The sequence below is a fragment of the Echeneis naucrates genome, chromosome 5 (assembly GCF_900963305.1).
Source record: "Echeneis naucrates chromosome 5, fEcheNa1.1, whole genome shotgun sequence".
NCBI classification, from domain to species: domain Eukaryota; kingdom Metazoa; phylum Chordata; class Actinopteri; order Carangiformes; family Echeneidae; genus Echeneis; species Echeneis naucrates.
This window is the reverse complement of record NC_042515.1, coordinates 16538795-16565261: the sequence shown is the minus strand read 5'-3', so window position 1 is coordinate 16565261 and position 26467 is coordinate 16538795. Positions and strand designations below refer to the sequence as shown.

Sequence of the window (26467 nt, the reverse complement as noted above, 5' to 3'; positions counted from 1 at the left end):
GACAGTTAGAGTCTGAAGTCAAGCCAAAGGAGAGGGGAAGGGCCTGACATCGGCAAGCCAAAACAGCTGCCCCCTTCTCCCCCCATGGGGAGATGGCAAGGAGAGCCTGATGGAGCAAATAAGAGAAGGGAAGAGTGGAGGGTCTGTAAGAGTGAAGTGGGAGAGAGAGGCGCGTGAGACATTTGAGGGTCTGTAGAGGCTGGAGAGGAGAGAAGGAGGTATTGGCAAGTGGATAGGAGGGGGAGGGAAGAGAGAGGTGCTGAGTGTATGCTTGCATGCTTTCAGAGTGAGGATAGCCAGAGAGCAAGGGACAGGGGAGAGTGTAAGGGGAGAGGAGAAGGGGAAGGGTTGAGGGTAAGGCTTTTGAGAGGGGAGAGGAAAGGGGGAAGTCATCTGGGGTGGATTTCAAGGCAGGACAAGCTGTCAGGGAGAAGGGCAGAGGTGTGAGGAGTCACTGGGAAACAAGGAACATGTGGGAGAGGAAGACTTTAAAAACATAAGGAGGCCACTTAAAACATGAAGCAGTGAGAAGGGGACAAGCAGAGGGACCTTCTGGAGTAAAGCTCCTGTCTGGAAAGAGTTGACAACAGTTAAGAGGATTTAAGATTCAAGGCAGAAGAGGCGCCTATCAGAAGTATGGGGTGCATTCACAGCACAGGCAGCGGCAGGATGACGAAACTTGGAGTTGGTACTGACGCAGGAGGAATCCCCATAAAGGCAGACCCTGAGGTCCATCCAGAAATCCTTCAACTCACCGAGGTAAGTGAATCGCAGCTCTTTGGGGAAGCACCAACGTGCAGACATATGATACTGGTGATAATATTCTGAGTCAGGTTTTGTGCTTTTATGCATGAAATACAGCATTTATGCTAAAGGACAGCGCCAAAACCACTGCTCATTAAAAACAGATCAGAACACCATTTCACTCAGCAGAAGTGGAAGCAGCTGGACTTTAATTTTTTGCACCAGAGTCATCACATATTTGTCAGGGATGTTATCCAAACGATTCCAAACTATTACCGAGGCATTTCAAAACAAGTGGAAGATTTCAGTCCAAAAGAGTTTTGTCTCAGTTATGAAATATCCGACCCCCTCGCGCTTTTTAACAGTAAATAGAACAGAAGCATCTCCTGCCACACATGCTCACACAGCCAAGCATACATTTTTTGCCTTTCACTGTTGCTTCATGAATCACATGTGCTGCTAATGTGCATATATGAGCCAATATCTGTCAATATCCAATTGTTATATTCAAGAAATATGTCATACCAAAGACTCCTCGCCACTGAGAGAGAAGTTTGTGTGTGTGTGTGTGTTTGTGTGTGTCTGAGGGGGGGGGGTCACACCCACACTAAATGATCACTGTTAATCATATCCCTCAGGAGTCAAGGTTCAAAAGGAAGTCGTATAAGTTACTGTCCAGTTCCAACTTGCCGTCGGCCTGTCTGCTGGCTCTATTTAGGAACATGTATGAATAAAACGTGTTAGTGTAGTACCAACACCAGAAAGTGCTGCTTCTCATATGTCAAAATAACATTCCGACACGCTAGATGTAAATTAGAAGAAAAAGATACAGAAAACGTATCTTAAGTAAACTCCACTCATGTTTTCTTTTGTACAGCGATGTATCTAAATATCACAACACGTGTGATATGTGTGTAGTTTCACTGTGAACTCTTGGCTCTTCATGGAGCAAAAACTTTTCTCAGATCAGATGTGGCCTCAAATCCCCTAAAGACATTTTTATTTTTCTGTGTGTGTGTGTGTGTGTGTGTGTGTGTGTGTGGCCAAGCCAAATCATGATACCATTGTCCCAGTTGCATGGGTGGACTGAAGAGGAATGAAATGTGTCATACATGCAAAGTGTCCACAAGTTCTTCTTTAGGCTGTATATCATGGCTGTTTCTTCCTCACTCTTTCTCTCAAACACACACTCTCACACAAACATACACACGCACTTTTACACTCATTCCCGCACCTATTTTCAGCGTTTTCATGGCCTTTTAGAGGTGACAGTCTCTTCTCATGTAGTCTATAAATACCCTGTCAGACTGGATACCCCTGATTTGCCACCTGCTCCCGTTCCTTTCTGACTTGACGTTGTGTGTGTGTTTTACCAAATGCTAGAGGTTGAAGTTTCTGCTTTCCAGCATGTCATCACTTGTTGTGAGGTGTCAATACACACACACAGCCATTTTGTGCGGTGGGGGTGTGACAGTTAGAGTGCGTGTGTGTGCGTGTACATGGAAGTGTTGCACAGGGTGTATAAATCATTAAATATATGTTATGAGCATTCTGAAACATTGTAAATCACTATTGCAATGACATATAAAGTCTTTTTTTTTAAATATTTCATACTATTTTTGTATTGTTCCAAATGTCTTAATCAAAAATGTAATGGGACACTTTTCCATCAGTGTCGTTAAATTGTTTTATCATCAAAAGCACAAGTACTGCGCTGTTGTTGTCAGTAATCAATCACACACACACACAGCCACAATCATTAAGAAATTCATTCTGCTTCTGTTGTTGCCTGACCTGCTCTTCATCTCCATGGTAGATGTGGCATTGCTTCTGCGGCGGTCAGAGATGCTTGCAGAATGACATAGACTTTGGCTGCAGAAATGTGAATGGGGTGGGGTTCTTTAATACTGCAATGCCAAACTGCAACGCTGCTGAGAGCCACGGGAGCCTCTGGTAACTGAATGGCTGCCCAGCCACAGTTCCTTCTAGCTGCTGTTGAAAGTGCGGTACCTTTACAGCACCTGCTCCGCTCAGATTCAAAACCCTACCTCTGAACGCTTAAACGGCATGATGATGGTAACATACAGCTCGTGTTCTTAGAGTTGTGTCCAGGCTTGCTTTTGTTTTCTTCCTCTGCAGAGAGACTTGGAAGAAAAAAACAACTTAGGAAAGGTGTGAAAGGATAGTGTGTTTAAAAAAGAGAGAGAGAGGGAGGTCTCCTATTAATTATGAGTCATTCCCTCTGTGTCAGGATTTTGAAAATGAAATAACATTTTTGGACTTTGGTGAGATGCAGATAGCATAAATAACTGTATGGTTTAAAAACTATTTGGTCATTTTCTAACATGAATGTGTTCTGTAAGTTGCATCAGTCATTTAGTTTAACTACACAACTATTATATTTCAGCACACTTTGTAGCTGAACTGCGCTGACTGTATTTTTGCATTTCACCACTGAGAGGTGCCGTTTATCCATCTTCTCATTTTTGAACATCAGTCTGACCATAATTGTAGTGAAGTTTCAGTACAACAGCAATTGCAGATATATATATATATATATATATATATACATATATATATATATACACACAAAAAAAGGATTGAAACAAAGAGTAGAAGTATTAGAAAATAATATTTCAAACAAAGTGGCAGTAATAATGATAAAGTGATAGTCAAGTACTGCAAAAAACAAAAAAAGTAATGTAAATGTAATTAGTCCAGAGTGCAGGTGTTATTGCAGTGACAGAGAGCTGATGGCTGCTGGAATGAATGACCTGCGGTGGCGCTGCGGGCTCAGCAGTCTGTAGCTGAAGGAGCCGCTTAGTTCTCCCACAGTGTCATGGAGGGGGTGGGGGTGGTTGTCCATGACGGATGTCAGCTTGGCCGACAACCACCTCTCACCCACCTCCTCCAGGACAGAGCCGGCTCTGCTGACCAGCTTATTGAGCCTTCTCATGTCCCTCTCTGAACTTCCGCTGCTCCAGCAAACCACTGCATAAAAGATGGCAGAGACCACCACAGAGTCAGAGAGCAGTGGCATCGTGGTTAGCGCTGTTGCCCCACAATAAGAAGGGCCTGGGTCCTTTCTGTGGGGAGTTTCCATGTTCTCCCTGTGCCTGTAGGTTTCCTCCCACCCTCCAAAGACATCATGTTTGGGTTAACTGGTGACTCTAAATTGTCTGTAGGTCTGAGTGGTTGTTGGTCTCTGTCTGTCCCCCCCCCCCCCCCCCCCCCACTAACAGAATCAGTTTCAACCAATCAAACTGAAATATAGTCTCTTTTTAGATCTATCTAGATGATTAAGATCAGATAAGATGGCCCTTTATTTAAAAAAAAAAAAACTGTATACTCACTCAATAGTGTGGTTAAAGGAATAGTCTGACGTTTTCGGGAACTATCTGTACTTGCTTTCCTGCAAAGTTAGATGATGAGACATTATACTGTGTGCATTAGGCCAGAAAGAATTTTTTTATATTTATGAAAATATGAGGATTGTGATAAACTCACACAATTAAAAACAAAAAATTGTACACTCCCTGCTCCACACCAAACATATAGATAATTCAAGCAGATAACTGTTGAACACATTGGTGCATTTAGCAGATAAAGAGTCCAATAACTGATGTAGCAAAGGGTCCAAAACAAAACATCTGGATTTAAACTTGCCAAGTGGCTCCAAAAAGTGCGTGCAATTTCTAGCTGCTAATCCCAAGTAGCCAAAATAAAAGCTGTTGGTCTGACTTTAGCAATTAACACGTTGAATCACATTTACATGTGCGACAACTGCTTTTTTGTTTTTTGATCCTATGCTCGGGTTAACCATTTCTCTCTGTAGCCTTTCTGCACATGCAAAAATTTGTGTATACCAAAAAATCTCAACTTGTATCACTTTATTTATTTTAGATTACGAAGCTTGATAAATCCTCTGGTATATTTTAGGGTTCATAAAACATGAAGAAATTCTTTTAATGAAGCACAGGAGGAGTTCTGTGGAGTTATTTCACTCCACAGAATCACTTTAAAGACTATAGTCGAAATTAATCAAGTCTATTGTGTTGATATTAACCTCACAAAGCTCAAGGTAGGGCTACATAAAACATTAATTATGCATTCCTCTTCATAAAGGATTTAGACTGCGTTCACTTCACTGGAGAGACACAGCTGTTGTATAATGCATTGCGGTTAAGTGTATGACTTTGCTTCCACTCACAATTCGAGATGGTGGGAGAAGTGAGAGTGGTCTGGCATGGTGAAAAAGTGTTGGTAAGAGTATCTCAAAGCCACTTCACATTCACTCAATATTGCTCCTATTCAGAAACACTCGGGCAAAAATTCCTGAGCTTCATAAGAGTTTTTTTGAGGATGCAGAAATGTGTTGGGCCACGGAACAGGAAAAGAAACACCAGTGTGTGGAGGTATGGTGTTTGTGGCCTCTGACTCTCCCACTGGCTCAAAGGCACACATGCCCAGCACGGGCACCATCTCCCTCTCTATGTTTCCAGTCACCTCCTCCCTGTCTGCTCAAGGAAAGACTGCTTCAGCATGCTTCACATGCTGTCAGAAGGTGTTACTGTGGAGGGAGGGTGGAACCATAACTTTATATAAAGATGGCCCCCTTTTTTTTTTCACTTGGACACAGTTGAGTTTTGGTTCATAAAAAGAGAAATCTGTGGATTATGACTCAGGGAAGCACATTTGTTTCCCCTTTGGCCACATAGCGTCACTGTGACTGTGTGTGTGTTTCTCTGCACATGTATCTGCAAACCAGATTCTTATTTTCAGAAGCTTTATGCTTTTATTAAATATCGCTATGTTCGAGCTAATCTATTATATAGAGAATACTCAGTATTATGTGAGCTACTATAAGCACTATCTATGTTGGGTATGTTCGTTCAGTCTGTATCACATTTTTGTTTTGTCTGTTTATTAGCTTTAGCCACAGCAGCTCATGTCTTCCATATCCACAGCTAGCATGGTGGCCCAACATGGTAACATCTTGCAGTCTTGAAAGAAAACTTATAATGAGGTTGTTGCCAAGGAGGAGAGACTCAGCTAGTTCAGCCACACATAGAAGGAGCCCAGACTGAGATCATAAACGAATCTTACATTGGGGAATTCACAGTTTCTATGTATTGGTTTGTTGAGTGTTCAGTCTCTATGGACGTAAGGTGCCATACTGTTGGTTTTAGAGGTTTTGGCCTCTTTCTTTTGTGTACCAAGACTAGAAAGTTTTTCCTATTATTCTGGCAAGTGTTGTTGTAATTGTGCTGATGAATGACTTTTGGCAATTATGAAACAGAACGACGCCAAATCTAGTGCGAGTCTGGACTGTGTGGTCAAATTGGGCTCGGTAGACTATGTACTATCTTTATACCTAGCGCTGGAAAAAGTCTTAAAAGCTGGAAACTTAGCTCCCAATAGACCCTGTTTGATTCAGAAACCATAACTGTATATTTGGCATTTTCTTTTTCATAAACCAGACAAAGAAAATGTTTGTTTTGTTTTGTTTTGTTTTATTTTGTTTTGTTTAATATGCTATTTGCGAACAGCATGGAAGAAAACTTTGACTCAAATCATTGTTAATAATCCAATATTTGTTGAGCTATTTTAGACTGGACAAAAAGGAACAACTAAAGGAAAGAACACCAAGCCCATTTATTCACATTATATTTACAGGTACATTTAGTTGATTTGTGACCAAACTATGTATTAGATGGGGCTGGCAGCACAGATAACAGTTTGTTTTTCATCATCTTGGCCACCTCACAGACTGAGACAGAATTGGGACAAGTTAAAAGACGAGACAACAGAAAGCCTTAAAACACAGTGTGATATGACAGGTTTTTTATTGGAGGAACCTGATTGTACAGCAGGCACTGCAGTGCTAAACCAGTGCTCATGCTGGTCTGTCACTGAACCACCACACATCTACACCGATAGCAGCCACGCAGGGGACACTGAACATCCAGTGCTTCAGTTGGAACAATGCTGAGACAAACTGGGATAAGAGCTGAGCCAAACCACACATTTGATTTGCAATTGCAATGTTCAAAGTTTCATTTCACCTTAATAACGTCATCTGACTTCCTAACAGTAGCATCCATTGCTTTCAGTAAAGGTCCACTTGTGAATAAATTATTTCAAGCTCTTGTTTGTATGCAGCTCGCCAAAGCTGGGAGCCACACCTTCGCAGAGAGGAGCTTCAAGAAGAGACGAGCGTGTGATGTTTGCAAGCAGAACATCGACAACCCTGGGGCTTACTGCAAGGGTGAGTCTGTGTCTCAGTGAGGTCACGCAAAGACCCAGAGACCAAAGTGGCGAGCAGTGACACTCACCTAGCCATCACGGAGATAAGCTCACCCTGACTGTCCTTTCTGTCTGTTTGTCAGCGTTGTTTTTCAGAGTAAAACGTGTTTCTCTGCCTTCTGTTTGCAGAGTGCAAGGTGGCTGTTCACAAAGCATGCGAAGCCAAGGTAAGCCTCACAATACTTCCCTTCTGTCTTGAGCAAACCGGCTCCTGTGTCAGAGTTTGTTGGGCAGCGATATTAATGTGATGTGAGTCCTGAGTGGAGTTAGCCATGTGCACTGACCTAGATGTGTGGTTAAAGAAGGCCTCTCATGGAGCTGCAACTAGCCAGGTTGCTATGAGTAACTCACTCATGTGGTAGCATAGTATGGCAGCAGCCCCTTAGAGTGCTCCAGCATCTAGGTAACGTCTGCCTAGTTCAAAGTGACTAGTTAATAAAGCTGGAATTGAAGCTCCGGCCTTATTAAAGTATAATATACTGTTCACTAGTTTATATTTTGCATCAGCATTCTTTGTGATGAGTGCTCTCAAGATAAGCAGGGGGCAGCAGTAAGCTGAGAGCTGTTCAGACGGTCTATATGTGAAGATAGGAGTCACAAGAGGAGAAAGCACGAGCACAAGAAGAAGTCAGGAGATACATATGTGGTATTTCAACAGTGGGGGGACCATGGGGACAAACTTTGACTCCAGCATATACACTTTTGTGTTGCCCATGCACATACAAACGCATCCATAGCTGAAAGGCTGCAGCATGCTTTGAAACAGCCTTTATGTTGTCAAATGATAATCGATGACAAATATGCCTTAGTGTTTTTAGCCCACAAAACAACCTCTTTTGACTGATGGGGAGCATTTTAGTCCCAGACAGCCCTGAGTAATTGTAACAATTACTAGCAAGGGCAATATATTTGTTTATGTGTGTTTGGGCTTAAAAGTTTGACATCTTGGGAAATTTGCCTTTTAGTTTTTGGTCAAGCCTTGGAGAAGAAGCTTGCCAACACTTGTAACTTTTCAACTTTTCCAACACAATATGTTGGAGTGGCATCAGTCTTCTCATCTCATGTCATTCTAGTAGGGTTAGGGTCACCAAATCATGAAATCCTACAGCCAAATGTCAGCTTTTTTATTTTTATTTTTTTGCTGTTGTTGTTGTTTTGTTTTGTTTTCATTCGATTAAAAGACTAGGTTGTATTAGAACAAGCAAAATTATCGTCATCTTCTGCATCATATTGGCATGTTTGTGTGCATCTACAAAGACGCTCCATGCTGTAACTTCTGAATGAGTCAGGTGACATTAATTGCTGTTGTCTCTGGAGCAGGACATGTTTGCACTGGTGACAGAGAGAAGCAGTCCTTCAGTCCAAAGCTCATGTCAGGCCATTGGCAGTAGTCATCTCTACTGTCATGTGACCCTGCTCACATTACCTCAGTATCACACAAAACTGATTGAGCTCATGACCTTGCTGCACAGTTGTGCCTCAGTGTTTGACATCTCACACACACACTGCTGTGCAGAGGGACCCATTGCCTTTATTCTGCAGCTCTTCAGGTCCGCTCAAATCCTTTGGGATTTACGTTTTTTTTGTTTTTTTTTTTGGAGGGGGGGCTTCCCATCCTTTTCTCCACCACTCACACACACACACACACACACACACACTGTAATAGTGCACATTTGGACTAACCCAGCTGTTGTGCCTTAGCAGCATGTATCAGAAGAGGATTATTATTTTGGTCATAGTTGTCCCTGTGGTCACCACGGTGATAGCCAAAAACAAATCCTGGTGGCTGCAGCCAAGGCAGACGCCTTGGACAAGAGTAGCCATCGTCACACAGGACGATGATCAATCTGGATATGAGAAGTCTGAGCGGGTAAATATAGAAAATAACAAGAGTGCCGTAGATGCCTTCCAGTGAGTGATCAGTGGGAGGACACAAATAAGTGAGGAGCAGCTGGGGAGGCAAACTGAGTGTGTGTGCGTGTGTGTGTGTATCCTGTCCCATTTTGGGGTATTCATAAATAAAGGGGAACACCGGACCAAGGCTCTAAACCAGTGTTTCATGTCACGCTGTCTCCATTTCTTTCTGTGCTTCCTCTAATATTACTACCTTCCTTACTTCTTTCATTTCTTGCATCGCACTGTCATCATCTTCTTTTAATTTTAATCTCTATTTATTTCTATCCTGTTTCTGATATTCTATACAGACACCTAAAGCTTCTGCCACTGCATCTGAGTTTGTTTTTTTTTTGTCCTTTTCAAATAGTTCTTTCATCAGCATATTACGCCATATTAGTATCATTTCCATAACAGTCACCGTGAAAGTTTCAGTTTTATTTTCTTGCATGCTTTGTGCATCATCTCTACTTGTCTGACTGTCAACATGAGCTCTCTCTATCTCCTCTTTGTCCTAATGCCACTTTTATTCTGTCTTGCATCATCTCTCTGTCAGCCTAAAGCAACTGAAAAGGTCACTGGACATCAGCACCCTGTGACTTTGCAGGGCCGCTGTGTGTACGCACATGGGGTTATTGATGTGTGTGTGTTGATGTGCTGTAACATCTCCGTGTATCTGACAGCCGTGGAGTGAGAGGGGAAAGTTATTTTGCATGTGCTGCTGGCTCAGTTGGAGAGGGAGTGTGTGTGTGTGAGTTATCGTGAGAGAGGGAGGGAGGTAAAGAGAGTTGCGAGTTGGAGCGAGGGGAGAGTTTGTAAGAAAGAGGGAGCGGGAGGTGATGTATGACACTCTACAGACAGGACTGCTGAGAGGCAGAGGGAAAGACTGAAGCTGCTTGTTGCGAGGTAAAAACATGCTCTGTGCTGTATTTACTGAGTAGAGCTTTGACTTCTGTTTATTTGTTCATGGTCAGAACATCAGTGTTGCCTAGTCCTGTTTTTTTTTATGTTTTACTGAGTAGCGTTCTGCCAACCATAAACCCTTTGCACAGTGTTTGCTCCGATAATGCAGCATGTGATTGTGCATATTATTCCATTAAAGCTGTAGCCAGGGTGCTCTTACTTTGCCCAGAAAGAGGATTTCATTCAGTGTGATTAAAGCAAGAGCAGAAAATGAACTAGAGACTCCTGCTGTGACTGACTGTGACCTACAAAAAAAAAAAAAACAACACATACACAGATTTTAATTTTTAATATCAGAGAGTGTATTCGTAAGATTTATTTTTTAATGAGATAGCTGTTACCAGGTTAGCAGATTATGAGGAGGGCACAAAAACATCATTTTTACATTTATTTACTATACATACCTGCAAATGTGAGAATTGTTGTCAATCTTCCACGTTTTTGCACTTGAGTTGTTTCTTTAAAAGAAGTCACAATGCAGTTTCTGCTTTATTTGTCTTTCTATTTCAACTCTGCGTATGCATGTCTGCTATATGGTGTGTATAGACAGTCATCATTGACCAAAGGGCACCTGACAGAAACAAATGACTGGACTGTACTGAGACCCAGTCAGCTGTCCTAACATCATCTCGTGGATGCTATTGTCGAGCAGTGAAATACAGATGGATTCGCTGTCTGCTCGTTCACCAGCTGTTCTGCTAATGTCTAATGTTGACTTGCAAATTGATGTAGTGATTGTGATGCAAAATGATGTGATGACGAGTGTTTCACATAATAATGTGATCAGTGAGCCCTAGTCAGCGCCACTGACTATAGATAAAGAAAGTTTCCTGAGAAGTTGCAAACCTCCTTTGCAATTTTACATTCAACAATTCCAAATGTTGTCCAGATGTTGTGAGGCTCTGTCTCCTCTCGGCTATCAGGGGGCATCCAGAATGAGACATGTTTTTCAACCTCTGTTGTTTGTGCCTCTCTTCCTGGGAGACCTAGTGAACATGGTCACCAGTGGAAGCTCCATGCAGATTAGATATTTTAATCTTTGCTTGCATTAAGGACTGTGTGCTGACTTTTACTACTTTACTTGCCTTATTAATTATATAATGCTTCAAGGACAGTACACAGATGCATGCGCATTGTGTCTGTGTTTACTTACTGCTTTTCATTTCCTCAGAGACTAAGGTGATAGGCATAGATGCACAGCAAACCTTGTTTAATATTCCAGGAATTATACAGTTCCTATGATTGGCCTGCTCGGGACAATGTCTTTTCTGAAGCTCAGAAGGTGTCATTAACAATCAGTAATTTCTGGATGTATTGGATGGATATAGACAGCAGGATATGATGTATGCATATGTTTGTTATTGGTTGATTGTTTGTGTGTTGTTGCCCTTCTGCTGGAAGAGCTAGCAGACCTGTGAGATGGGCAAATACACAAAAAGAGTCCTGAAGTGTTATGAGAGACATTTGGTCTAAAATAAGGAGCTCTATCAAAATAGCTCGGTGAAATCTCTCTGCTCTGTCGGTGGTCAGGAGGCATGTTCAGCTGTTGGCATCTCTCTTCCATCCAGCGCTCACTCTCAATCTCTGTCTCTATTTGACTCTCCTCTTCCCATCTTCCTGATGTCTTTTCATTTTTCTAAGCCCTCTGTCTTTTTCCTCCCCAGACAGTTTATTTGTTGCTTTGTGCCCTTGTTTGTGCTTCCTCTGGTTAACCTCTTCTCTGGGTCAGTTACATAGTCATTCGCCCTGGTTATAGGTGATGCTTATCGAGGTGCTCTTTGTCATCTGATTTTGTTTATTCAGGGGGACCACATGTTTCTATCTCACGGCAGGGATGATTATAGTTATCCTGTCTCCAGGCGCTGGATGTCGAGAGGGAGAGGGTGTGAGGTAGTAGAAGGGGGGTAGGGGGTAGGAAATGGCAAAATGAGGCATCAAAGGTCAGAAAAAAAGTAAGAGATTTAGTGTTAATGAGACAAGAAAGAGAGGGGATCCTTTCATGTGGGTCCCCCTAAATCCTGAGCCTTCCCTTCACTGCTCTGGGTAAAACGTCAATTCTGTCGGAAAACTAAAGAGCCCCAGAGCTTTATTAAGCTTTCCCTGGACATTTGTGTCTTTTTGTGAGACTGAACTTGGAATACGCTGTGGTTATTTTGCTTTCCCCATTCCAAATGGGAAAGCTTACTCACTTCTCCTTCTCCGCTGTGTGATGTCAGCAGCACTGCGTTAACTGTTAGAATCAGAGTCGCCCGTCCTGGACAGCGTCTCAAACACTCACATTTACCAAGCTCACATGTTTTTCTAACTGACTGTTGTATTTTCTCTCCCTGGGAGACATTTGGTGAGTCAAACGTTTTTCAGATCCACGCCACAGCCAGTGTGTTTTAGGAGGTGAATATCAGCCAAGCAATGTAATGAAAAAGCTTTGATTGATTGCTCTTTTTCAGTTGATCAGATTGTCAAGATTTACACCAATCGCAGCTTCTTAGGGCCTAGGATCACGTTTTCAGGATGTAGTTGCACATTTTAGGCTGTAAATATAGCCACACAGCCATCCAAGATGGCTATGTGCTGGCAGTAGCTTTATATTTATGCTACCATCAGACTGGTTTGTTCATTGGTTTGTATTGTTCATCATGAAACATTCTTATTTCTTAAGCAACAGCTGTGTCCAGATCCAAACACAAAGTGTTTCAGTCTTCTCCTTAACATCTCAGCAAGGCTGAATTTTACTTTTGGTCAATAACTAAGAATCCAAAAGCCAAAGCCATGAAAAAGGAGAGCATTCTCGTCTTCAACAGGAGGAATAAACTGGTTTTGCTTAAAAAAGGAATTTAATGTTTACTTTACGAACAAAGCTAACTGATGCAGGCATCTAGTCCAGCGACAGTCAGTAAGTCCCTGAGGGTGGGATTGAGTGTCGGTGGCACCTCAGTAAATGCTAGCTGATGAACAAGACAAACTGAACCAGATGGCTCTGGTCCCGGTGGCTTCAGTGTTCAGTCCACATGCATTAATGAAGACCCTGAGGCTGGCAGAGCTACCAAAGACACGTGCATACACTCTGCGTGTGTATGTGTGAACCTAGGTTGACCAGCACTGACATCCTGTTGCAAATTGCTTCCTGTTGACTCTGCTGTCTTCCTCCTCTGCCTTTCTGCAGCATGTGGGTGCCCTCGGCCTCTAGGTTCAACACAGCTCTTCTTTCTTTGTGCATGTTTGTGTTTGTACATGCTTATATGTGTACATTGTGTCCATCTCCTACTGTTACTTCCTGAAGCCGACCACTTTATCTACTTAAGCACTGTTATTAAATCAATTAAGAGAGGATTTATGCCTATGGCTGAATCTCCTTCATTTCCTATTGTAGGTTTACAGCATGTATGATCTCTCATCACACACTAACACTGGAGCGATCAGTGGGATGTGAAAGGGGCTAAATTGACTCATATTGTTCAGAGATCACTCAGAAGATCATTAATAATAACTAATAATAACAAATGGGGCCTGTTAATATTGTATACTGCCTGCCTGACTGTCTGCACAACAATAATAACATTACATCATCATGTTGTTTCAGCAGTAGCATTTCTCGCCATGCCCTTTTCCCCTTCACCCCTCCGTTTGCTAAGTCTTCTGTAGATCACATGCCTGTTGATGTCCTTTGTCTGTTACAACTCTGCAGTGTCTTTTATCATATCAACTTTTGTCTCAGAGTCTGTGAGTCCAATGAGATGAGAATGCCATCATTTGGAAAACACAGCTTCTGAACTCCTAAAAATAGAATCATGTATGATCAAATGTGACAGACCAGCTGTCATTGTGCCTGTTTTTAAGAAATACAGTACTAAAATAAATCTTGCAAATTAGCAAAAAAGAAAGAGGTTGTAATGCTAATTCCGAAACTTCCAAGCTGTTTTTACAGTCTGAGATAAAAAAAAAAAAAAATACAACACAGCAGACCACTAACTAGCACTAACATCTACTGTGTCTTTCTGCCTCCCTCTGAAAAGCTGAACATGGATCATGATACTGAAACTGCCTCAGTGCCTCACTGTGGTAAAATGAATCCATCAATGCTTGCCTCACTTTAGCTATAACATAACAATGTCACGTTGGTGTTGTTGAGCTGATGCAGTGATATGCCTGAGAGCTATGCAGCCATTCTGTGCCTGCTGAACGCAGACAGAAACAAATCAACCTCGACTGTCACTGGAAATCAAATAACCCTACAAGCTGGAACAAAAAAACACACACACACACACACCACACACATATATATATATATATATATATTTATTTTTTTTTTTATTTTATTTTATTTTTTTATTATTATTATTTTTTTTTTTAAATCAATGTTAGCACCGATAGAGTTTACAAATGAATTACGTAGATGGTTTCAGGGTTTATTTCAACAGCTTGGTCAGTTGTGACTCATTCTCATTGTCAGGCATCTGACCTGATCTCAACCTGTTGCCTGACACCCGTCAACACTGACCGGCGCTCAGCCACGGAGGGTAACTCAGCTGTCAGTCATCCTCCTGGGATCATTCACAGAACGAGGGTCAAAAGGTGACAGGGTGCCAAAGTGTACAGCGAGGGCCCATACGCTCAGCTGGGATCAGATACTGAAATATTTTATATATATATATATATATTTAATTTTGTTCTGTGGTGTAATTGATCTGACTGTTGTGTAGTAGTAATCATGAATGATTTTATCATGACATCATCAAATTAGCTGGGAAAGTAGTACATGCCCTGACATGCTAGTTTATATTAGCTCATCATTTGAGACTGGAAGAAGCTACAGGACTGGTCAGGCTTGTTTATATAGTAGCGGCTTTAGTCTGTTTGCATGACCTCTTCCTCCCTCTCTATAAACATGTGTTTGTGGTTTTGGCACATCAGCAGAGGACAAGGACTGCACACCACATGTAGACTCATCATCCAGTGAACGTCTGTCCTCCTTATGAGGAAAAGATGCAATCAATAATTTGTACTCAGTGTAGCAGTGTAGAGCCCTTCTGCTTATTCACGTGTTGTTGGCACAATAATTTTCTGCTCAGTCGATCTGCAGTGATACAGAATTCAAAAAAGTCAAAACAATGTCCTCAAGCTATTTGGATTTTTCAGATGTGCAGACTATCAGGTGCTTGTCAAGAGCTGTCTCGATGGGACAAACCTTGTGTGTGTCTCTGTGTGCTTGTGTGTGACATAATGCGTCACTAGTTCATCATGTGAAACAGCCAAATCTGCCCTGACAGCCTCTTCTTCAAACCAGCTGCTGCAGATGACAGGAGGATCGGGTGAGAATGAATCTTACTATCCTCTCCATCAGCTCTTCATCCTTCCTCCTTACCCCTCCCATCCTTCCCATCTCTTCATCTGCACGGCTGGAGCAGGACCAAGGGCATTAAACCAAACACATGACTTGGCATGTGCCGGTCCATTCCCAGTGTGCTTGTGTGCCAGTTTGTGCAACAAATTTTGAATGCCACAAAAACTAACCACGTGTTTTTTGTTTTTTGTTTCAGGTGACTCCCACATGCACCTCAACTTCAGATCTGGTAAGTTAGTGCACGTATTTGATTGAAGATAGTTTTATATTATGCAAGACAATCAGTAATTACTATAGTATTTCTTTTTTATGTTTTTGTATTGTTCTTGCAGACTGGTTCAATTAAATCTATATCACAGAAGAAAAGAGGCTCCCTACCAAGGTAAAAGACATCAAGGCAAAAGAAAATGATAAGTAAAATAAAAATAATGGACACATAAATAAAAAGCAAACAAAGAGCAGCATTTAGAACTTAAAGCTTGGCTATGTTAAGTGTTTTGACTCCACTCAAAAATGGATTGTCCCAATGTTCAGGGATAAAAGTCTGGAACAAGTGATGGAACATGTAATGGAGCATCACTACGACTTCGACCTCACCTACATCACGGAGAGGATCATCTCTGTCTTCTTCCTGCCAGACCTGGAGGAACAGCGGTACCGCAGAAACTTGCAGGAAGTGGCCTCCATGCTGAAATCAAAGCACCAAGACAAGTTTTTGGTAAGTAACAAAATCCACATTGTAACAAAGGCTAAAGTAATGTTGTTATTCATCCCTTTTAAATTAAAGAATAATTGTGAAATCATTAATGCTGTTAAAGCTATTTATTAGCAAGTGATTAACAACTAACAGATGAATAACAAATGGAAAAGGTTGTATATTTATAAGACTATCAAGAACGGTTATTGCTTTTAGTCCCTAGATGTGGTAGAGATAGGATTAGGGAATCATTCCTGAAAGTTTCTTTTTTTTTAATGTGCATATATACTCTTTTGGGTCAAAAGATTTGTGATTTTTTTTTATTTGTTTTTATTATATATTATATATTTATTATATTTCTTGTTTTTTCTGGTCTATCTTTTCCAGCTTCTAAATTTATCAGAAAAGAGACATGACATCACCAGACTTAATCAAAAGGTACATGTACTGACTCACAATGTATTTCAAACGCTGCTTCAGCTCTGAGACATCACTGAGATACATAAACTGGATGAGACCACTTCATATTTTCAATGTTGATGGAGGGTTGAATCAGCGTATCTTCCAATTTGTGGTTTAGGTGCAGGACTACGGCTGGCCTGACCTTCATGCCCCCCCCTTGGACAGAATCTGTGCCATCTGTAAGGCCATGGAGACCTGGCTGACCTCTGACCCAAGCAACGTAGTGGTCCTCCACTGCAAGGTTTGTGTAGCCTGAATTCACAACAGTTGGCTGTAAAAATGTCATGTGACGAAAGAAACGTTTTCATAGCCACCTTGATCTGTGTTCTGACAGGGAAACAAAGGGAAGACGGGGGTCATTGTGGCAGCCTACATGCACTACAGCAAGATATCGGCTGGGTAAACGGATTATCATTACTAGTGCTGCGTTATACCAACATGTGTAAAGATGACTTTTCATTACTCTTTTCTGTCACCATAGCTGTACTATCTTTGAATACCTTTGCTCAGTGTGATCATTGTAGGGCTGCAACTGACTTTTATTTTCATAATAATAACTTAATCTGCTTTTTTTTTTTTTTTTTTTTTGGGGGGGGGGGCACAGTTGTTTGGGCTGTATAAGTAATATATAATGTTTTCAAAAATGAAATATCTTGTTTTGTTCAAAAACTAGATCCAAAACCCAAAGATATTCAGTTACTCAATTAAGTTCAGAAACTTTATGTTTGCTCTCTCTCTGAAAATGTATAAAATGCCCTATAAAGCAGTCTTTGCAATATCGATTAGGCTGGTGAACAACAGCATCCTTGATTGATTGTTGGCATACAGCTCATTACCTCTGCAACCAGAGTACCTTACTTATAAATGGTTGCCTTTGTGAATCTTAGCTGTTAATCAATACTTCGTGGTGTTGCCCACAGAGCGGACCAGGCTCTCACCACTCTGGCCATGAGGAAGTTCTGTGAAGACAAAGTCTCCTCATCATTCCAGCCCTCTCAGAAAAGGTCTGACCTACTCATACACAGTTCCTGTTCCTCTCTTCTCCCATATATCAATTCACCCGTCAAAAGAAGAGTTCTGGCGTCTCCTCAGTTGGTGCTGTTGCATCACTTCCTGACCTCTCTTCTTCAGGTACATCTACTACTTTGGCGGTCTGCTGTCAGGTACCATCAAAATGAACAGCAGTCCACTGTTCCTCCACCAGATGCTCATTCCCTCTCTGCCAAATTTTCAGACAGGAGGAGGTCAGTTTGGCACAAACTCATGTTTCTTCCAGTGCTGTAATGGTAAACACTGAGTTTTGAAAAATGAACAGAAAATGTTTTACATATCAAAGGCAAAGGAAAGAAACAATGGAGCCTTTGTTATAGCTCTTATTCCTTTTCCTCTCTGAATTTTCAGGTTTCTATCCGTTCCTGAAAATCTATCAGTCTTTACAACTGGTCTACACTTCAGCTGTCTAGTAAGTACATGGTCAGTTATCGTGTTGCGCCGATGGGTTTCAGCTCACCTCCTGGGGGCAGTCGTCTTTCCCTCTCTACGTTCTTCTGACAGATTTGTCTATATAAGCCAGGGTGTCTGTGTTTAGGTGTAGTCTGGTCTGTGTTTACGTTAACGTTAACATTATGTACCAGAGTTTGACCCAACCGAGACATGTTTTTGACTCGATTTATGTATGGTTCTATGGCCATTCATTTCATCTTTTTTGTTGTATGTGTGTGTGTGTGTGTGTGTTTGCCCAGCAATCCCCAGAGCTCCAGAGCGAGGAAGCTGTGTGTGACTATGGAGCCAGCACTATTGTTAAAGGGGGACATTATGGTGAGGAGCAGTTTACAGTCATCTGTTACTGACTGGAAACCTTTATTACAATCCTCCAATGTAGCAGCTGCTGTTTTTCCGTTTTTAACTAGTCAGTTCCTTCTACTCCCGCTGACTTTGTAGCTTTCATAGCTTATTTTTTCTTTACTGACTATCATTAAGGTTTGTAACTTTTTTAAAAATAAAATCTGGATCTTTTAAACCCCTTAAGTTACAAATTCTGTTTAGACTAAAAACATATTTAATGTTGACTTTCACGTCGCTGAGAACATAACACATTCCACAGGAAATCACTTTCGTACTTGCGCCTTTTTCTGCAGGTGAAGTGCTACCACCGGCGGAGTCAGGCAGCAGAGAGGGAGGTGGTCTTCAGAGTCCAGTTTCACACCTGTACTGTTCATGGAGCCCAGCTGTGGTTTGGCAAGACGGAACTGGATCTGGCCTGTACAGGTACAAAAAACAGAGGCTCTGTTGTTTGTTTTTTAAATGCACAGCCGACCAAGTAAGAGCAATTTCCAGTTGTTGTTATTTCCAGGTATCACAGAGGGGATGAGAACGTAGTATTTAAAACCATAAATCTATCAGGACGGCACTACACTCAAATTTGAAGATGTAGTAAACGTATGGATCAACCAAGAGATGCCTTCTCCTGTATATTTTTATTACTTCTTGGAAATTGTTTACAAGGATGTATAATTTAAGACCCCACTTACTCTTCAGTCCATTGCGGTGTGTGTATTGAGACAAACAGCAAATGACAGTGTCAGTTTGGATGAAACAGAAACACTTGCACATGGCTCAGTAAGCAGCAATCCCATGACAGTTGCTCGTAGAGCAACATGCTGATGCATGCACACAATGTATAAATAATATTATCCGCTCAGGCACGAAAATAAAAACAAAGTTCATCTCAGATGGTACATTTCTTTCAAGTATTATTCTGTGTTTATATTCTCTCGTATCATTCTGTTTATTTCCATCTTGAAAGGTGAGGGCAGTATCTTGATTTATTAGTATTGTAGTTTCTTTATATTATTTTTTTCTATCACTCTCTGTGGTAGCTGTCTGGGTATTTTAGTTTCCCTTTGTGCTTGTCTTTCTCTAGATGACAGGTTCCCTCCTGATGCTACGGTTGAGTTTATTTTCTCCAACGGACCAGAAAAAATGAAAGGTATTCATTTTCGGGCTTCTGTCTCGCATTGCTTCCTGTGGTACATGTGCCCATAATCATTTTCCTCCTTACATTTTTGTGCGCTTCATATTAAAATGTCTGTGCATGCACCCCAAGGTCGAGAATACCGCAAGAATGATGCGTCTATCAAAGTGGACTTTGACACCTCAGACCCTGTGGTCAGATGGGACTCTTATGAGAACTTCAACCTGCACCACCAGGACAGCATGGAAAGTAAGAAACAAACACGCAGAAAAAATAAGTAACCTTAAAATTGTTATATCAAACATCACATCCCTCTCCTTTCTCCTTTCTGGCAGATATCTCTCATACGAGGGGCCCACTGGACGGCAGTCTGTATGCACAGGTGAGGAAGCGACGTGGCCCCGGCTCAACTGCCTCTGCAGCCTCTCCCAATGGGTGCCTCTCTGGCAGCCCGACAGTGAAGCCCCATACTCCCAGCCAGCCCCAGCCAACCACCTACACCAGCGATTCCAGTCGCTTTTCAGCACCCACTGAGCACCTGCAAGAAGCCCCTCAATCCGTAAACTGTCCTGAGAGAGAAAATACTGACGGCACATCAAGAAGAGGAGACAGGGAAGATAAAGCAAGAGAGAGAAGTAGAGGGAAAGAAAAGGATAGGGAGACAGCCATTTTAGATGACAGCGACCCCTCCACCCAAGGTGGTTTGAGGCGAGAGCACTCGTGTTGTGGTCGAGCAGGAGCGAAGTGCGGCGATGGGGGGTGGGAAAGAGGGCCCTGCCTTCCTAATGGGCAATGTCACGGACGGTGCAACAGCATCAAAAATCATCCAAAAAGTCAAACTCTTCCTGCTTTACCTTCCAAATCGGTGTCCCCTCCTCTGAACCCAGGCCATATGGAATTCTGCCATCGCCATAGTGCACATCCTTTACCAGAGTTACCATGGGAACGTCCACCCCCACCGCTTCCCTGTCTCCATAGGCCGTACTACCCTTTTTTCCCCCCTGAGCATGCACACCCACGCAGCCACACTCTCCCAGCTTCAAACCGGCTCTGCTCCGGGGACGAGTGTCACCTCTTCCATTATTCCAGCCACGGCCCATCCGTTCATCTCTCCAGCCCTTACAGGGAAATGTTCCTCAGCTGCCCGACGTCGTCCTCTGGTTGCCCCTGTTGGGACTGTTCCAGCAGACGAGAGCATCAACCAACATCAGTTCGACCATTCCTCCCGTTACACCCTGATCAGTCTGAGAGCACACACTGGTCCCCTGGAGCTGGGGCACAACGAGCAAGAGAGGCACCTCCACAATGGGAGAGTGAACATCAGTGGGAGGGGGCAAGAGAGGCAGAGTTCTGGCAGTGCAAACCAGCTCTGCCTGCATTTCGGGTCTGCCACTCCTCACTGGATCAGAGTCTGAACCCGGAGCAGTCCAGATTTACCCTTGCGCCTCACCAGAGCTATCATAGCCCACAGTCTCTGGTGGACGTGCGGGATGGAGCCAGCAGTGGGTACCACACACCCCCAAGGCCCCGCCTCTCCTGCCCCTGCTCTCCTTATCAGTCCTCTCCAGCCGAAAGCCACGAGAGTCGAGGTTATGCCTCAGGTTACCACTCTGGATCAGCCTCACCTCTGCCTGCTGGTAGCCCTTCTTCAGGAAAAAGTAGGCTGCCCGAAATGCCCTCTAGATGCAGAGAACAGCAGCATACTGAGGGTAAATGCTAAAAACAGTCAGAATGTATATATACATTATTTGAAATAACATGTTTGATACAACTTTTATCATTTACTTTGATGATCATTAAGTAATAAATACTTCTTGACTGATTTTATCTTTCTCTTCAAAGTGGATAAGGCCAAAACTGACGTAGTTGATGACGTATCCCAGGGCTCAGAGGGTAAATCCAACTCCAATGACCAGTCAAGCACCCCTGAACTTGACTCTGATCATGACTACACACTTATTGCTAGCAGTAGTCCAACACATACTGAGGACAGGTTGGTGTAACCTTCTTTTTGGATGTGTATTAATCTGGATGAATATTCATAAAATATGGATAATTGTGTTTTTCTTTTCATATTTTGTCCCCAGTGTTACTGCTGATTGTCCTTCCCAGAGCCAAGAAACCTCCAAACAGGAAGAATCCAACACAAATAGCAACAAACACATCACACCAGAACCAGCAGAAACACAAACCCAAACATCCAACACATTTATAAACAGTTTGAGTGTTGATGACAAAATCGCTGCAGCCAGGAACACAGGAAGTGCTGATGGACCTAAGAAATTGCATTCTTCAAATTATGCTGCTGTCGTCATCACCCCAGTCCAAGTGCAACTCAATGGTTCTGCTCTTCCCAGCGATGCCCCATCTGACAGCAACAGAAGTACAACCATGAGTCCTCCTGGTTGTCCCAGTTCCAGTCCCTCCACCATTTCACCAAATTCTCCTGTTGGCTTCCCAGAGCGGCAGGTTTCCCCCCAGTCCTCCCCATTGGCCCCAGACACATCGGAGCACAGACTGACTTCAGACGGAGACAATAAACCTCCGTCACCTGTGCCTGATGGCTATCACACACCCACATTTCCGTTAGCGTCCTATTACTACCCATTGCTAAATGTCCCACATGTCCCATACACGGGCTACACTGCAGTTACTATCCCTGCTGTCCAGCCACCACTCCCTGAGAAGAAACGCCTCTCCTCCACAGCAGGGTCCCTAAACGGGCACAACTCTCTTCTCAGAGTGTCCTCGGCTCCTTCTCCCACACACCACACCCCTGCTGTGGGAGATCAGAGACGGGGTTCGATACAGTCTAGCTGCAGGGAGGAGGCAGACATCAAGGTCAATGCCAAGTTTGTCCAGGATAGCTCCAAGTATTGGTACAAACCAGGCATCTCAAGAGACCAAGGTGAGGATAGTTTACCGCCTCAAGGTTTGTCTTTACCATCACCAAGCAGTCCAATGTTTATAATCACAGAGTGAGCGACTTTCCACCACTACACCATCCCTCTAACACATCCTCTCTATTGTAGCTATAGCAGTGTTAAAGGACAAGGAACCAGGAACTTTCCTCATCAGAGACAGTAACTCCTTTCAGGGGGCCTACGGTCTGGCCCTCAAGGTGGCCTCCCCACCTCCCAACAACGTCGCTGGAAGTAAAGGTATCCGTTATAAATGCTACAAAACTGGCTCCTAATAGGTCGAGCTTCAATATTAAAATGACTAATGGCTGAATTCCATTTGGCTGCTTCACTTTCAGGGTCATATTGTTTATGTTGACTAAGTGGTTAATGTGATTTGTAATGCTTTTGCTTTCCCTACAATGATAAGTTAGCGTGTGCTGTGAAGAGGGCCCACGTGAAGGTGTCCTACATGTGTCCTTCTTGGCATCGGTGAAATCATATCACACTCCTATTCAGAAAATTCTATTTAGAAATCTGACACCAAAACATCAGTGGTTGATTAGTTACATCATTTCATCAGAGTCTTTTCTACCATCTAAAATGACTGCAGATATGTTTGAGAAGAAGAAACCTGCCAGGAAATATCTGTATAAAATGTGCATATACATACGTTCATGAAACTGTTAGGGTAACAACAGAATAGAAGACAAACATATGAAAACTTCACCAACACTGGAGCAGCAAAAATACACAGATAGGGTAGCGTAATAATAATGTTAATAATAAACATTTGGGTACCTTTATGCGTGTTTGCGTGTCATTTCTTTCACATCCTTATGGAATATACTCTGCAGCAGAACAGTCAGTCTTATTTTTCATCAATGCTCCCCTTCTCACGCTCCTCCTCTCTCACCCAGGGGATCCTCTGGAACAGCTGGTGAGACACTTCCTCATCGAGACTGGGCCACGGGGAGTGAAGATCAAGGGCTGTCAGAACGAGTCCTACTTCGGTCAGTTATGTGTTAGACACAAATGTGATGTAACCTTTTATATATTTAAATCAAATCAGATTTATTTATATAGCGCCAAATCATGACAAAGGTACATTAAGGCACTTTACATATAGAGCAGGGCTACACCAAACTCTTTATAAACTCATTTAGAGACCCAACAGATCTAGATTTAGATTTAGATTTAGCCATGCATTAGTTTCAGGATATTGAAATTAGTGTTTTTAACTTGTGAAACCCAGAGAACATAATTATTTATTTTCCTGGCAGTTACTTCTCTTCTTTCTTTAATTCATTTTAATCACAGTCTGGTTTGCCCATTTCCCCTTCCTGTCTTTTTCCTCTGTCACAGGAAGTTTATCTGCTCTGGTGTACCAGCATTCAATTACTCCCATCTCACTACCCTGTCCCCTCCGCATCCCAGAAAAAGGTAAAACCAATAACTTCACCTTAAGTTGTTCAGGTTTTTAAGAGCTAAAATGAAATATCTGCCTTTTCAAATGAATTGTATTTCTTAATAGAGATCAAACTTATTACTGCTCATCAAACAAGCAGTCTGTTGCAACAGTTCCATTACGGATCTTCAATAATTCAGACGGTGCTGTTATGTAACTGACCATGAGGACCATGACCATGATGTTTCAGACCTTGTTGGAGAGCTTCAGGAGATGCAGAGTGCAACAAACACCAGCACAGCAGCTGACCTCCTCAAACAAGGAGCAGGTATTAAATTACACACGCTAGTTTGTTTATGGTGATGTACAAACTGTGATCTTGTACAAACTGACGCAGCGGATGTGTCAGTGCAATGCAATTCTTCTTTTGACCAGCAGAGGTCGATCAAGCCCCATACTTTCATTACCCTGACCAAAGGAACTCACATTTAATCCACATTTTCCTCATCTGTTCTATGAAACAGCCTGCAACGTGCTTTATCTGAACTCCGTGGAAACCGAATCACTGACGGGGCCGGAGGCTGTTTCCAAGGCAACCAAGTGCACTTTGGCTCTGAGTCCACGTCCAGTGGCAACAGTGGTCCACTTTAAAGTGTCCTCTCAGGGGATCACACTAACAGACAGCAAAAGAAGGTGCAGCAGCATCACCCTTTTTACTCAGTGTTTTATTTCTTGATGCGTCATAACTCAATTTGAATGAAATCTAATGCCAAAGAAAAATCAGCGATATATATATATATATATATATATATAAATACATATTTATTTTTTGTTTATGCAGGCTGTTTTTCAGGAGACACTACCCAATCAACAGCGTCACTTTCAGTAGTCTTGATCCCCAAGACCAGAGGTGGGTCACTGATATTAATCAATTATAATAGAACTGTATGTGCCTGAGTTACTCCTGATTATCTCAGTAAGTAATAAATGTTTGCCTGCTGCTTCTACACAAATGCCTCTTTAAGCGCCTTATATTTTATAAATATAAGTTGATTTGTTTGTCTGCTTTTTTACACTTATAGGTGAATGATTAGTGCCAGCGTTTGTCCAGTGTTATAAAACAGCAGCTATGTCCTTGTTATTCATGTCTTCCTGCATTTTGTCTGTCTCTATCGGTGCACCCATGCTTCAGGTGGACTAACTCTGATAGCACATCAAGCAGGTAAGTGCTTTTGTCTCTGTGTGTTTTTTTGGCAAGCGATGAAGCCGTATCACCAGCCTTGTGGTACCTTGTGTAACTTTGCATGGCAATTAATCAAAGCAATGACATGTACTACTCTGACCTCTGTAGAAAATAAAGTTGTCAAAGGCTATGTGCTTCCAAGTCTTTTATCCTCTCTTGTTTCGGCTGCAGGATATTTGGCTTTGTGGCCAGGCGGCCAGGCAGTGCAACAGAGAATGTATGTCACTTGTTTGTAGAGATGGACCCCGAACAGCCAGCTGTGGCCATCGTCAACTTCATCAACAAAGTCATGCTGGGGCCACAGCTACGCAGATGAAAGAGCAGGAGAATTTGAGACGTCTGGACTATGGGGGATGTGGCCGAAATTTTAACATATTTTTTTAAAGAGGTGTGTGTGTGTGTGTGAGAACCTAAGTTTTGTCTTGCACTTGTGCAGGTGCCATGGCTGTGCTCGGCTGTATGACTGTTTTTATAAGAGAATTCACTTTTAACAGACATTGTTTACATGGAAGTTTGCAGTTACAAAGGAATAATTTGATAAGCCAAAGACTGTCCTAACTTTGGTAAACTTTGCCGGATGAGATTCTAACGAATACCATTCTTTCCTTTTTTTTTTTTTTTGGAGGGGGGTCACATAATATACAACAAACTGCATGACAATCCATTTACCACAATATTATTTCTATTCAAGCTTCTCCACATTAATAGTTCAGGCTCAAGAGACGTTGGTGCTGAATGTTTTCAATACAAAATGTAGTAGAATGTCAGTTACGTTGGTGATAAGTGAGATAAGTGAAAGAGGAAAGGAAGTGATTCAGTGTAATAGGTTATGTATTTTGAATATAGAGACAAAGTGATTGAAGTGATAACCACAGATGTAGAAGCATATGATAATGAAACTACAGTTTCAAAGCAGACTGGGATAATGAATCTTTGTAAAAGTAAAAATGCCATGGTATCATAGGAACTCAGTCTCCACGTTGTATTTCATTTCATTATAAAAAGTAGGGAACAGTCTCTCCCTATCACAAGTTTAGCGTCAAGTTTGGCATAATTTTAGATGTGTTTCATTTACATTACCTATTTAACCAACCAATAGCCACATTGGGCTTAAGAAGCAAGCTGTGTTTAAGAGAAAAGATTCACTTTAAGCCAAAGACTTCATTATTGTGTTATTCTGATGGGTGATTTTTTTGTTTTCTTTTTTAAAAAATCTTGCTTTTTGTTATTTTGGTGTGTGTGTTTGTTTTGTTGTTGTTCCTTTGTTTTTGTTTTTCTACAAAGTAAACATTTAGACGACTTCAGCACAATTATTATTTTTCATGATGGATTTTTATGTAAAAGAAGTAATATATTTTAGGCCTCTGAGATGGATGAGAAAAAAATGGAGTATGTCATATTTGACAAAAACATTCAAGCAATAAACGGAACTGAAATATAAGTGTACGCCTCATCATTCAAATATCGTCTTACTGATTTGTTCATTTTTTTGTGACTTGCCAAGAGTAGTGATGAACGTTGTGATTAAAAGCACTT

General features: G+C 42.1%; 1 protein-coding gene across 3 annotated transcripts; it reads left to right on the top strand.

Annotated features, from left to right (window-relative positions):
* Positions 1 to 385: 385 nt before the first annotated feature.
* On the top strand, positions 386 to 26353 carry LOC115043941 (tensin-2-like). 3 transcript variants are annotated; one of them, XM_029502733.1, is made up of 27 exons: positions 386 to 759; positions 6907 to 7012; positions 7180 to 7217; positions 15444 to 15476; positions 15580 to 15629; positions 15782 to 15965; positions 16332 to 16382; positions 16525 to 16647; positions 16741 to 16805; positions 17327 to 17410; positions 17538 to 17650; positions 17808 to 17868; positions 18149 to 18224; positions 18545 to 18674; positions 19330 to 19395; positions 19513 to 19629; positions 19716 to 21089; positions 21223 to 21373; positions 21468 to 22288; positions 22413 to 22541; positions 23201 to 23293; positions 23646 to 23723; positions 23939 to 24016; positions 24213 to 24381; positions 24530 to 24598; positions 24881 to 24910; positions 25168 to 26353. In XM_029502733.1, the coding sequence occupies exons 1-27, from the start codon at positions 637 to 639 to the stop codon at positions 25313 to 25315; spliced, it is 4560 nt and encodes a 1519-aa protein (XP_029358593.1). In that variant the 5' UTR covers positions 386 to 636; the 3' UTR covers positions 25316 to 26353. The 3 variants fall into 3 exon arrangements, with proteins under 3 accessions (XP_029358593.1, XP_029358595.1, XP_029358596.1); XM_029502735.1 differs by having other exon boundaries at positions 25103 to 26353; XM_029502736.1 differs by lacking the exons at positions 24213 to 24381; positions 24530 to 24598; positions 24881 to 24910; positions 25168 to 26353 and having other exon boundaries at positions 23889 to 23997.
* Positions 26354 to 26467: the final 114 nt, after the last annotated feature.

Coding starts and splice junctions, on each gene's coding strand:
- LOC115043941 (XM_029502733.1), top strand. CDS start 637: ATGGGGTGCATTCACAGCACAGGCAGCGGCAGGATGACGAAACTTGGA. Junction 16,383..16,524: donor TCACCAGACTTAATCAAAAG/GTACATGTACTG, acceptor TTTGTGGTTTAG/GTGCAGGACTACGGCTGGCC. Junction 24,382..24,529: donor CTAACAGACAGCAAAAGAAG/GTGCAGCAGCAT, acceptor TTGTTTATGCAG/GCTGTTTTTCAGGAGACACT.